At 41.3% G+C, this 12797-nt stretch overlaps 1 protein-coding gene across 1 annotated transcript in view; it reads left to right on the top strand.

Annotated features, from left to right (window-relative positions):
- The first annotated feature begins 7565 nt into the window (after window positions 1–7565).
- Window positions 7566–12797, top strand: part of LOC105502492 — a 50784-nt gene continuing 45552 nt past the window's right edge. Inside the window, exon 1 of the mRNA XM_011929046.1 lies at window positions 7566–7700. Coding sequence (XP_011784436.1) covers window positions 7612–7700 — 89 coding nt within the window. The 5' untranslated portion in view covers window positions 7566–7611. The remainder of the gene's footprint in view (window positions 7701–12797) is intronic.

Below are 12797 nucleotides of genomic sequence, written 5' to 3'. Positions count from 1 at the left end.
TGAGGCGGAGTCTCTCACTCTGTTGCCAGGCTGGAGTACAATGGCACAATCTTGGCTCACTGCAACCTCCGCCTCCCGGGCTCAAGCAATTCTCCTGCCTTAGCCTCCAGAGATGCTGGGATTACAGGCACGTGCCACTGCATCCAACTAATATTTATTTTTAGTAGAGACGGGGTTTCACCATGTTGCCCAGGCTGGTCTTAAACTCCTGACCTCAAATGATCCACCCGCCACGGCCTTCCAAAGTGCTGGGATTACAGGCATGAGCCACAGAGCCCGGCCGGAAGTTTGTCTTTCTGTGCCTAGCTTATTTCACTTAACATAATGACCTCCAGTTCCATCCATGTTGTTGCAAATGACAGGATACCATTCTTTTTATGGCTGAATAGTATTCCACTGTGTACATGCACCACATTTTCTTTATCCACTCATCTGTTGATGGATACATAAGTTGCTTCCAAATCTTGATTATTGTGAATAGTGCTGCAGTAAACATGAGCGTGCAAACATCTCTTCCATATACTGATTTCCTTTATTTTGGGTATATACCCAGCAGTGGGATTGCTGGATTGTATGGTAGCTCTATTTTTAGTTTTTTGAGGAACCTCCAACTTGTTCTCCATAGTGGTTGTACTAATTTACATTCCCACCAGCAGTGTACAAGGGTTCCCTTTTCTCCACATCCTCACCAGCATTTATTATTGCCTGTCTTTTGGATAAAAGTCATTTTAACTGGGGTGAGATGATATCTCATTGTAGTTTTGATTGGCATTTCTCTGGTGACCAATGACTTTGAGCACCTTTTCATATACCTGTTTGCTATTTATATGTCTTCATTTGGGAAATGTCTATTCAGATATTTTGCCCATTTTTAATAGAATTATTAGATTTTTTCCTATAGAATTATTTGAGCTCCTTATATATCTAGTTATTAATCCCTTGTGAGATGGGTAGTTTGCAAATATTTTCTCCCATTCTATGGGTTGTGTCTTCACTTTGTTGTTTCCTTTGCTGTGTAGAAGTTTTTTTTAACTTGATGTGATCCCATTTGTCCATTTTTGCTTCAGTTGCCTGTGCTTGTGGGTTATTATTACTTGAGAAATCTTTTACCACTCCAGTGTCCTGGAGAGTTTCCTCAGTGTTTTGTTGTTGTGGTTTCATAGTTTGAGGTCTTAGATTCAAGTCTTTAATCGATTTGGATTTGATTTTGCTATATGGTGAAAGACAGGAGTCTAGTTTCATTCTCCTGCATGTGGATATCCACTTTTCCCGGCACCATTTATTGAAGAGACTGTCCTTTCCCCAACGTATGTTATTGGTACCTTTGCCAAAAATCAGTTCTCTCTAGATATACGGATTCATTCAGGGGTTCTCTATTCTGCTCCACTAGTATATGTGTCTGTTTTTACGCCAGTGCTATGCTGTTTTGGTTCCTATAGTTATGTAATATAATTTGAAGTCAGGTAATGTGATTCTTCCAGTTTTGTTCTTTTTGCTCAGGATCATTTTGGCTATTCTGGGTCTTTTGTGGTTCCATATAAATTTTAGGATTGTTTATTCTATTTCTGTGAAGAATGTCATTGGTATTTTGATAGGAATTGCATTGAATCTATAGATTCCTTTGGGTAGTATGGACATTTTAACAATATTGATTCTCCCAATCCATGAATATGAAATATCTTTCCATTTCCTTGTGTCCTCTTCAGTTTCTTGCATCAGTATTTTATCATTTTAATTGCAGAGATCTTTCACTTCTTTGGTTAAGTTAATTCCCAGGTATTTTGTTTTATTTGTAGCTGTTGTAAATGAGATTAATTTCTTGAATTCTTTTTCAGGTTGTTTGCTGTTTGCAAATAGAAACGCTACTGACTTTTGTATGTGTTTTTGTATCCTGCAGCTTTATTGAATTTGTTTATCAGTTCTAATAGTTTTTTTGGTGGAGTCATTAGATTTTTTTCAAATATAAAGATTATATAATCTGAAAACAAAGATAATTTGAATTATTTCTTTCCAATTTGGATGCCCTTTCTTTCTTTCTCCTGTCTGATTGTTCTAGATAGGATTTCCAGTACTATGTTGAATAACAGTGATGAAAGTGGCCATCCTTGTTGTGCTTCAAATCCTAGAGGAAAGGCTTTCAGTTTTTCCCCATTCAGTATGGTACTAGCTATGGGTCTGTTGTATACAGATTTTATTATGTTGAGGTATGTCCTTCTATACCCAGGTTTTTTGAGGGTTTTTTTTATCATGAAGGGCTGTTGAATTTTATCAAATGCTTTTTCAGCATCAATTGAAATGATCTTATGATTTTTGTCCTTCATTCTGTGATACAATGTACCACATTGATTTACTTGCATATGTTGAACCATCTTTGCATCACTGGGATAAATCCCACTTAGTCATAAGGAATGATCTTTTTAATGTGTTGCTCAATTTTGGTTGCTAATATTTTGTTGAGGATTTTTGCATTAAAATTCATCAGGGATATTGGCCTGTAGTTTTTGTTTGTTGTTGTTGTTGTTTGTTTGTTTTGATGTGTCTTTGTCTGGTTTTGCTATCAGGGCAATTCTGGCCACATAGAATAAGTTTGGAAGTATTCCTCCCTTCTCTATTTTTTGGAACAGTTTGAGTAGGATTGGTATTAGTTCTTTAAATGTTTTGTAGAATGCAGCAGTGAAGCCATCTGGTCCCAAGATTTTCTGTGCTGGGAGATTTTTACTACAGTTTCTATTTCATTACTTGTTACTGGTCCAGTCAGGTTTTGTTTGTTTGTTTGTTTGTTTGTTTGTTTGTTTGTTTTGAGACGGAGTCTCTGTTACCCAGGTTGGAGTGCAGTGGCCCCATCTCGGCTCACTGCAAGCTCCGCCTCCTAGGTTCACACCATTCTCCTGCCTCAGCCTCCCAAGTAGCTGGGACTACAGATGCCCTGCCACCACGCCTGGCTAATTTTTTGCATTTTTAGTAGAGACAGGGTTTCACTGTGTTAGCTAGGATGTTCTCAGTCTCCTGACGTCATGATCTGCCCACCTCGGCTTCCCAAAGTACTGGAATTACAGGCTTGAGCTACCGCAACCGGCCACATTTTGGATCCTCATGATTGAATCTTGGTAGATTGTATGTATCTAGAAATTTATCCATTTCTTCTAGATTTTCAAATTTATTAGCATATATTTGCTCATACTAGCCATTAACTATCCGTTGAATTTCTGCAGTATCAGTTGTAACATCTCCTTTCTCATCTCTGATTTTATTTTTTTGTCTTCTCCCTTTTATTCTTCAATTGTCTGTTTAAAGGTTTGTCAATTTTATCTTTCAAAAAAACCTTGTTTATCTTTTGAATTGTTTTTTTGTTTGTTTCAATTTCCTTTATTTCTGTTCGATTGTTATTATTTCTTGTCTTCTACTAATTTTAGGTTTGGTTTGCTTTTGCTTTTCCAGTTCTTTAAGATGTATCATTAAATTGTTTATTTGAAGTTTGTCCTCTTTTTTGATGTAGGTGCTTATAACTATAACTTTCTCTCTTAGTACTGCTTTCACTGTATCTCATAGGTTTTGGTATGTTATGTTTCCATTATCATTTGTTTCAAGAAATTTTTTTATTTCCTCCTTAATTTCATCATTGACCCACTGGTCATTCAGGAGCATATTGTTTAATTTCCATGTGTTTTTATAGTTTCCAAAATTCCTCTTGTTATTGATTTCTAGTTTTCATTGTGGTCAAAAAGATGCTTGATATATTTTTCAACTTTTTTGAAGGTTTTAAGATTTGTTCTGTGATCTAACATATGGTATATCATCAAGAATGATCCATGTGCTGAGGAAAAGAATACATATTCTGCAGCCACTGGATGAAATGTTCTGTAAATATCTATTAAGTCCATTTGGTCTACAGTACAGATTAAGTTCAATGTTTCTTTGTTGATTTTTCTGTCTGGAAGATCTGTCCAATGCTAAAAGTGGAATGTTGAAGTCTCCAGCTATTATTGTATTGGAGTCTATCTCTCTCTTTAACTCAAATAGTATTTGGTTTATATATCTGGGTGCTCCAATGTTGGGTACATACATATTTACAATTGTTATATCCTCTTACTGCATTAACTCATTTATCATTATATGGTGACCTTATTTGTCTCTTCTTATAGTTTTTGTCTTGAAATCTATTTTGTCTGATATAAGTATAGTGACTCCTGCTCTTTTTTTGGTTTAAGAGGCATGGAATATTATTTTCCATCCCTTTATTTTCAGTCTGTGTGTGACGTATGTTTCTTGTAGGCAACAGATCATTGGGTCTTATTTTTTTAATTCATTCAGCCACTCTACGTCTTTTGATTAGAGAATTTAGTCCATTTATATTTAATGTTATTGATAAGTAAGGACTTACTTCTGCTATTTTGTTATTTTTGTTCTGTCGTCTTCTCTTCCTTCTTTCCTTTTTTTTCTGTCTTCCTTTTAGTGAAGGTGTTTTTTCCTGGTGGTATGATTTAATTTCTTGCTTTTCATTTTTTGTGTATCCATTGTATGCTTTTGATTTGAGGTTACCAAGAGGCTTGCAAATACTATCTTATAACCCATCATTTTAAGCTGATAGCAATTTCATAGTGCTTGCATAAATTAATAAGCAAAAAGAAAACTAACAAAGACTTTACACTTCATTTCCCTGCTTTCAACTTTTTGTTTCAATTTATGTCTTACTGTACTTCCTATGTCTTGAAAAGCTTTTGTAGTCATTATTTTTACTGGTTCATCTCTCAGTCTTTCTACTTAACAGCAGTATAACACACTACAGTTATAGTGTTATAACATTCTGGTTTTCTGTGTATTTACTATTACCAGTGAGTCTTGTACCTTCAAATGAGTTCTTATTGCTCATTAATGTCCTTTACTTTCTGATTGAAGTATTTCCTTTAGCATTTCTTGTAGAACAGGCCTGGTGTTGATGAAATTTCTCAGCTTTTGTTTGTCTGGGAAAATATTTCTCTTTCATGTTTGAAGGATATTTTCATCTGATATAGTATTCTAGGGTAAAAAGCTCATTTTTCTTCAGCACTTTAAATATGTCATGCCATGCTCTCCAGTCCTGTAAGGTTTCCACTGAAAAGTCTGTGGTCAGACATATTGGAACTCAGTTTTTTGTTATTTCTTTCTTTTCTCTTGCTGCTTTTAGGGTCCTTTATCCTTGACTTTTGGGAGTTTGATTATTAAGTGCCTTGAGGTAGTCTTTGGGTTAAATCTGCTTGGTATTCTATAACCTTATCATACTTAGATATTGGTATCTTTTTCTAGGTTTGGGAAGTTATCTGTTATTATCCTTTTGAATCAACTTTCTACCCCTATCTCTTTATCTACCTCCTGTTTAAGCTGAGTAACTCTTAGATTTGCCCTTTTGAGGCTATTTTCTATCTCTTGTAGATATGCCTTATTCTTTTTTTATTCTTTTTTCTTTTGTCTCCTCTGACTGTGCATTTTCAAATAGCCTGTCTTCAAGCTCACTAATTCTTTCTTCTGCTTGATCAATTCAGGTATTAAGGGACTCTGGTGCATTCTTCAGCATGTCAATTGCATTTTTTAACTCTAGACTTTCTGCCTGATTCTTTTTAATTATTTCAATCTGTTTATTAAATTTATCTGATAGAATTCTGAATTCCTTCCCTGGTTTTTCTTGCATTTCTTTGAGTTTCCTCAAAACAGCTATTTTGAATTCTGTCTGAAAAGTCACATATCTCTGTCTCTCCAGGATTGGTCCCCACTGCCTTATTTAGTTTGTTTAGTGATGCCATGTTTTCCTGGATGGTCTTTATGCTTGTGGATGTTTGTCAGTGACTGTGCATTTAAGAGTTAGGTATCTGTTGTACTCTTCACAGTCTGGGTTTGTTTGTACTTGCCTTTCTTGTGGACAGGTACAAGCAAGCCAGACTGTGAAGGACCAGTATTGTGGAAGGACAAGGCTTTCCACGTATTCAAAGGGACTTGGGTGTTGTGATCTAAGTGTTTGGTTACTGCAAATGTATCTGCATTAAGGGACACCCCAAGCCCAGTAATGCTGTGGTTCTTGCAGAGTTGTAGAGGTATTACTTTGGTAGCCTTGGATAAGATCCAGAAGAATTCTCTGGATTACTAGGCAGAGATTCTTGTTCTCTTCCCTTACTTTCTCCCAAACAAATGGAGACTTTCTCTCTGTGTGCTGAGCTGCCTAGAGCTGAGGAAGGAGTGACACAAGCACACCTGTTGTCGCCTTCGCTGGGACTGTGCTGGGTCAGATCTGAAGCCAGTACAGCATTAAGTCTTGCCCAAGGCCTGTAACCACTACCTGGCTACTGCCTATGTTTGCTCAAGGCCCTGGGGTTCTACAATCAGGAGGTGGCAAAGCCAGCCAGGCTTATGTTCTTCCCTTCAAGGCAGCCAGTTCCCCCAGGCCCCAAGCAGGTGCAGAGATGCTGTCTGGGAACGAGACGCTGGAGTCAAAAAGCTTAGAAATCTACCTGGTGTTCTATTCTACTGCAGCTGAACTGGCACTCAAACCACAAGATGTAATCCTTCCTACACTTCCCTCCCCAACATTCACTACATTGTAGTGAATGTTGCCAGGCCTGGGACTCATCCTTCAGGGCAGTGGGTTTCCCTCCCACCCAAAGCAGGTCCAGAAATGGCATCTAAAAGGCAAGGCCTGAAACCAGGGACCCCAAGAACCCTCTTTATGCTCTAGTCCACTGTGGCTGAGCTAGTATCTAAGGTATAAGACAATGTCCCCTTTACTTTTTCCTCTGCTTTACTCAAGCAGGAGTTCTCGCTGTGGTTCTCACCATAGCCACCACAGCTGGAAATGTGCAGGGTCTCACCTGAAGCCAGCATGTCTCAGAGTCTCACCCAAGGCCCATGATAGGTACCAAGGTATCGCTGCTGGGTTTTCAAGGTTCCAAGACTCTTTAATCAGCAGGTAATGAATCCTGCCAGGACTGAGTCCTTCCCTTCAAAGCAGTAGACTCCCTTCTAGCCTAGGGTGTGTCTAGAAATATCATCTGAGAGATAGGCCCTGGAATGGGGACCTCATTACCCTAACTGGTACCCTATCCTACTGTGGCTGAGCTGGCATCCAAGAATCAAGACAAAGTCCTCTTTACCCTTCCATCTCCGCAACTCAAGTGGAAGGAAGAAGTCTCTTTTGGAGTTGCAAGCTGTGCTGCCTGGAGCTGGGGGAGGGGTGGTGCAAGTACTCCCTTAGCTGCCCCAGCTGGTGTCTCAGTAGGTCATGTGCCCTCCATGTCCACTGATTCTGAGCCCAGCTCAGCACTAGGACTTGCCTAGGAACTGCAGTCCTTGTGACCTTGACTGCCATTCAAGTTTATTTACAGCCCAGAGCACTTTACCCCCATGGTGGTGAGGTTTGCTGAAACTCAAGTTCCATACACTGGGTTGGGCAACTCCCTTGGGCAATTCTCCTCTGGCTAGGGCTGGTCTAAATATTCTCTCCATCATCAGCCGTCAGCTGAATTCAGTTCAGTTTTACTTTCATTGTGACAAAGCAGCATCAAACTCAATGCAATGTCTCACAATAGCTGCGCTCTCCCTCTTCTAAGCACAGAGATTCTCTCTCCACACCACACAGCCACTGCCATGGCATGGGGACAGGTGGCATCAGCAACTCAAGACTGTCTTCCCTACCCTCTTCTTTGCCTCTTTCACTGGTATGAAGTTAAAACCAGGTACTGTGAGTGCTCGCCCACTTTTTGGTTCTTATGATGAAGGTGCTTTTTTGTGTATAGATAGTTGTTAAATTTTATGTTCCTGTGGGGGACGGGGAGATGGAGCCTTCTATTCAGCCATCTTGCTCCACCTCCTACAACAGTGGTCCCCAACCCCCGCCATGGACTGGTACTGGTCTGTGGCCTGTTAGGAACCACGCTGCACAGCAGGAGGTAAGCAGCAGGCAAGCAAGCGAAGCTTCATCTGTATTTACAGCTGATCCCCATTTCTCATTACCGCCTGAGCTGCACATCTAGTCAAATCAGTGGCAGCAAATTAGATTCTCACAGGAGTGTGAACCCTATTGTGAACCATGCATGCAAGGGATCTAGGTTGCAGGCTCCTTGTGAGAATCTAATGCCCGATGATCTATCACTGTCTCCCATCATCCCCAGATGGAACCATCTAGTTACAAGAAAACAAGCGAGGGCTCCCACTGATTCTACATTATGGAGAGTTGTATAATTATTTCATTATCTATTACAATGTGATAATAATAGAAATAAAGAGCATAATAAATGCAATGCGCTTGAATCATCCCAAAACCATCCCCTACCCTGATCCGTGGAAAAACTGTCTTCCACAAAACTGGTCCTTGATGCCAAAAAGGTTGGGGACCACTGCCCTATAAGACCACTTTTGAAATAGGAATAATGGGAAGAGCACATTCAAAAAAAAAATGTTTTAAACTGTTTCCAGTAATTATCTTGTTGATGCTATTACTGCTGTCATCTTGAGACCATTGCATGTGTAATGTGGGATAAAGAAAATAAGTAATTACAGATTATTTTAATTCTATCATCTCCTGTATTATTGAGGGTCTGATTCTCAATATGGAAGAAAGGAGAGATGTAATATAGAAAAGATTAAGTGAAAAACCTAAGTGTGAATTGGAATTATTAGTATGAACTCAGGGTGCTATCCTCCTGGTTTCTGGCTGAAAGGTGTGTGTGTGATAAAATACATTTCCTGATAACCAAATAAGTAGCCATTTGCATCCCTAACATCCAGACAGTGGTCATGAAACCCTATTTTCCATTTAAAAATGAAAAGGGGCCAGACACAGTGGCTCACCCCTGTAATCCCAGCACTTTAGGAGGCCAAGGCAGGTGGATTGCTTGAGCCCAGGAGTTCAAGACCAGCCTGGGCAACATGAAGAAAACCCCTCTCTACAGAAAATACAAAAATTAGCTGGGCATATTGGTGCATGCCTATAGTCCCAGCTACTCAGGAGGCTAAGGTGGGAAGATCAATTGAGCCCAGGAGGTCAAGGCTGCAGTGAGCCATAATGGCACCACTGCACTCCAGCTTGGGTGACAGAGTGAGACCCCATCTCAAAAAATATATAAAAATAAAAGGACTTCCTGGAGAAAAAGCTGATTCCAGGTGTGGAGCAGAACATTATGAATGCAGATGAATTTGGTACATCCTGTCATACAGAAAGCATGGCATCAGAGATGACTGTCTCAGAGACGACTAGGGTTATAGCAAAAGGACTCAAGAGCCAACCTAAAGAGGCTCTCACTGGCAAGAATGGGACCGTTTGGGTTTCAAAAAGAGTAATTCTTATAGAAACTGTGGCTTAAATTAATTTAAAAAACTTTTTTAAAAAAAGAATTCTTGGTGGGGTGTGGTGGCTCATGGCTGTAACCCCAGCACTTTGGGAGGCCAAGGCAGGCAGATAACTTGAGACCAGGAGTTTGAGACTAGCCTGGCCAACATGGTGAAACCCCGTCTATATTAAAAACACCAAAGTTGGCTGGGCATCGTGGCGTGTGCCTGTAATCCCAGTTACTCAGGGGACTGGGGCATGAGGATCGCTTGAACCCAGGAGGTGGAGGCTGCAGTGAGTCAAGACGGTGCCACTGCACTCCAGCCAGCCTGAGTAACAGAGCAAAAAAAAGAGTCAATAAAAAAAGAAGAACTCTTTGTTCTCTTTGTTGTTGTTGTTTTGAGACAGGGTCTCACTCTTATTTATTTCACTTTTTTGTTGTTTTTAAAGAAATGGAGTCTCACCTTGTCACCCAGGCTGGAGTACAGGGGTGCCATCACAGATCACTGTAGCCTTGAACTCCTGAACTCAAGTGATCCTCATGCCCCAGCCTCATGTTGTTGTTTTGAGACAGGGTCTCGCTCTCTCACCCAGGCTCAATGGCACCATCACAGCTCATTGCAATCTCGACCTCCTGGGCTCAATCAATCCTCCCACCTCAGCCTCCTGAGTAGCTGAGACTACAGGCACACACCACTGTGCCCAGCTAATTTTTGTATCTTTTGCAGATATGAGGTTTCACTGTGTTGTCCAGGCTGATCTTGAACTCCTGGGTTCAAGTGAGCCTCCTGCTTCAGCCTCCCTAAGTGCTAGAAGTACAGGCATGAGCCACTGCGCCCAGCCAAAAAAGAATAATTCTTATAACTGATTGTAATCCATCAAATATGGTTAAATCCTAGAGCTTATAATGATATTGAAAAGAAATCTTATTGGTCTCTTTCAAATAATGACAAAGAACTAATTAATTCTCTTGAACATTGGTAAAGAGAATCAAGCATTCATTCTGCCTTTCCTATATGAATTGTACCACCGAGTAACAGAGTAAGTGAGGGCGAGTGTCACTTTCTAAAAGTATTCCTCCTCATACATGAAAAAGAAAAGATAGGACTGGAATGCTATCACTTTGCTATCCCCGATGAATTAACGGACTTACCCATGACGAGCATCAGCAGTTGCCAACATAAAAGGAGGATGATCCAACATAATGTGCTTCCGGATGAAACACAAGCCTACTGAGAATGTGGCCAAAGGGACTGGCCCCAAGTCTGATCAAGCCTCTGAGTCCAGGTGCCAAGTTGCAGGAAGCACAGAGGACAGAGGAACGCATAGACCTGCATGGTGACGATGCAGTCAGCAAAATGCAGATTGTGGGAAACTCTACCGGCTAAACAGATAACTGATAAGGAAAAGAAGGGTAAGGGGAAACTTACAGATTAAAAGAGACCTTAAGCAAGGCATGAATGATGGCATGCACCTGTAGTCCCAGCTACCGAGGAGGCTGGGGCATGAGGATCACTTGAGTTCAGGAGTCCAAGGCTACAATAATCTCTGATGGCACCCCTGCACTCCAGCCTGGATGACAAAGCAAGACTCCATTTCTTTAAAAAGAAAAAAAAAGTGAAATAAATAATAAATAAATAAAAGAGGCTTTAAAGATATATCTCTTGGCCGGGCGCGGTGGCTCCCGCCTGTAATCCCAGCACTTTGGGAGGCTGAGGTGGGCGGATCACGAGGTCAGGGGATTGAGACCATCCTGGCTAACACAGTGAAACCCAGTCTCTAGTAAAAATACAAAAAATTAGCTGGGTGTGGCGGCGGGTGCCTGTAGTCCCAGCTACTCGGGAGGCTGAGGCAGGAGAAAGGCATGAACCCGGGAGGCGGGGCTTGCAGTGAGCCGAGATCGCACCTCTGCACTGCAGCCTGGGCAACAGAGCGAGACTCCATCTCAAAAGAAAAAAAAAAATCTCTTTTTTGAGACAGGATCTCACCCTGTTGCCTCCGCTAGAGTGCAGTGGCACAATCACGGCTCACTGCAGCTTCAACCTCTCTAGGCTCAGGTAATTCTCCTATCTCAGCCTCCTGAGTAGCTGGGACTACAAGGATGTATCTTTTTCTTTGTGGGCAAGTCTAAGCAATAGTATCTAGAAATACACACTTAGGTGATAAAACAAAGTATTGCCAGAAAGTGATTACTATAAAAGTCATGTTACTAGTTCACGGTGGAGGGAGTAAGGGGGCTAAGATTGGGAAGGGAAACTTGGGGAGGGTGCTTGCAAAGTTTTATATCTTAAATTGGGCAGTGGTTACAAAGATACTTGCTTTATAACTCTTTAAACCATACATTTGTCTTGGTGATTTTCTTTACCTATGTTTATTTTACATTTAAAAAAGCGCTTTTTTTTTTTTTTTTTTACAAGATTGAAATACTGAATAAACACTAGTAGGTTTCACCGTCCTCTCTTGATGGATGACAAAGGGAAAACTCAGAGAAGAAAGCAGTTTTCTCAGGGCCACACAGCTGCTAAACTGCCCAGCTGGGCTTGAAACCCAAGTGAGGTTCATCTGTTCATTCAACAAATAATTGCTGACACCTGCTGAGTTTGCTGCTAGGGAAACAGCTAAGTTAAAACAGCCTGACTTCCCATCCACCTGCCCTTCCTGTGAGAAAGGGGAAGATGGACATGCAAGGGACACTTACTGGTCTTGGTAGCCACTTGGGCATAGCCCCAGCACCTGTCCCCTGTTCAAAGCCCATGTGCTGCTCTCAGAAGTGGTAGCCAAGCCCACGCCCTTTCACCCCCAACTCTGAAGATGACAATGCATTCAAATTCACCAGATCATCTAATGAAGTTTCGCTTCTGTTTCTTAGCACCTCCCTGACTCTTCTGTTCCCTAGAGTGGAAGGAGGGTCTGGGAAAAGGCCTTTGCCTGAAACTAAGAAGTCAACATGGTACCCCTCGATATCTCATCTGGGAAGGGAGCTGCCACTGAGCTGAAGCAGATGGGGAGGAGATGAAACTGGGCTATCAGCTTTGCAGGTTGGAGCCCCCTCCTGCATCTGCCTTATCTTCTGGTATCCCCAGGACTTGACCCTTGGCCTTGTAGAAAGCAGGAACGCGATACATGTTTGGTGAATGAATGAGTGAATTAATTAATTAATTTAATATATTATTTGTATCTATTTCAAACAGTCTGAAGCTCAACTAATACTTTAAAAATACAGCTGGGTGGCCAGGCACTGTGGCTCACGCCTGTAATCCCAGCACTTTGCGAGGCCGAGGCGGGCGGATCACGAGGTCAGGAGAACGAGACCATCCTCGGTGAAACCCCGTCTCCCCTAAAAATACAAAAAATTATCCGGGCATGGTGGCGGGTGACTGTGGTCCCAGCTACTCGGGAAGATGAGGCAGGAGAATGGCGTGAACTCAGGAGGCGGAGCTTGCAGTGAGCCAAGATCACACCACTGCACTCCAACCTGGGTGACAGAGCAAGACTCCATCTCAAA

Source organism: Colobus angolensis, unplaced genomic scaffold, assembly GCF_000951035.1.
Source record: "Colobus angolensis palliatus isolate OR3802 unplaced genomic scaffold, Cang.pa_1.0 Scaffold8, whole genome shotgun sequence".
Lineage (NCBI taxonomy): Eukaryota > Metazoa > Chordata > Mammalia > Primates > Cercopithecidae > Colobus > Colobus angolensis.
The sequence above is the reverse complement of the archived record's forward strand: the minus strand, read 5'-3'. Positions and strand labels throughout refer to the sequence as shown.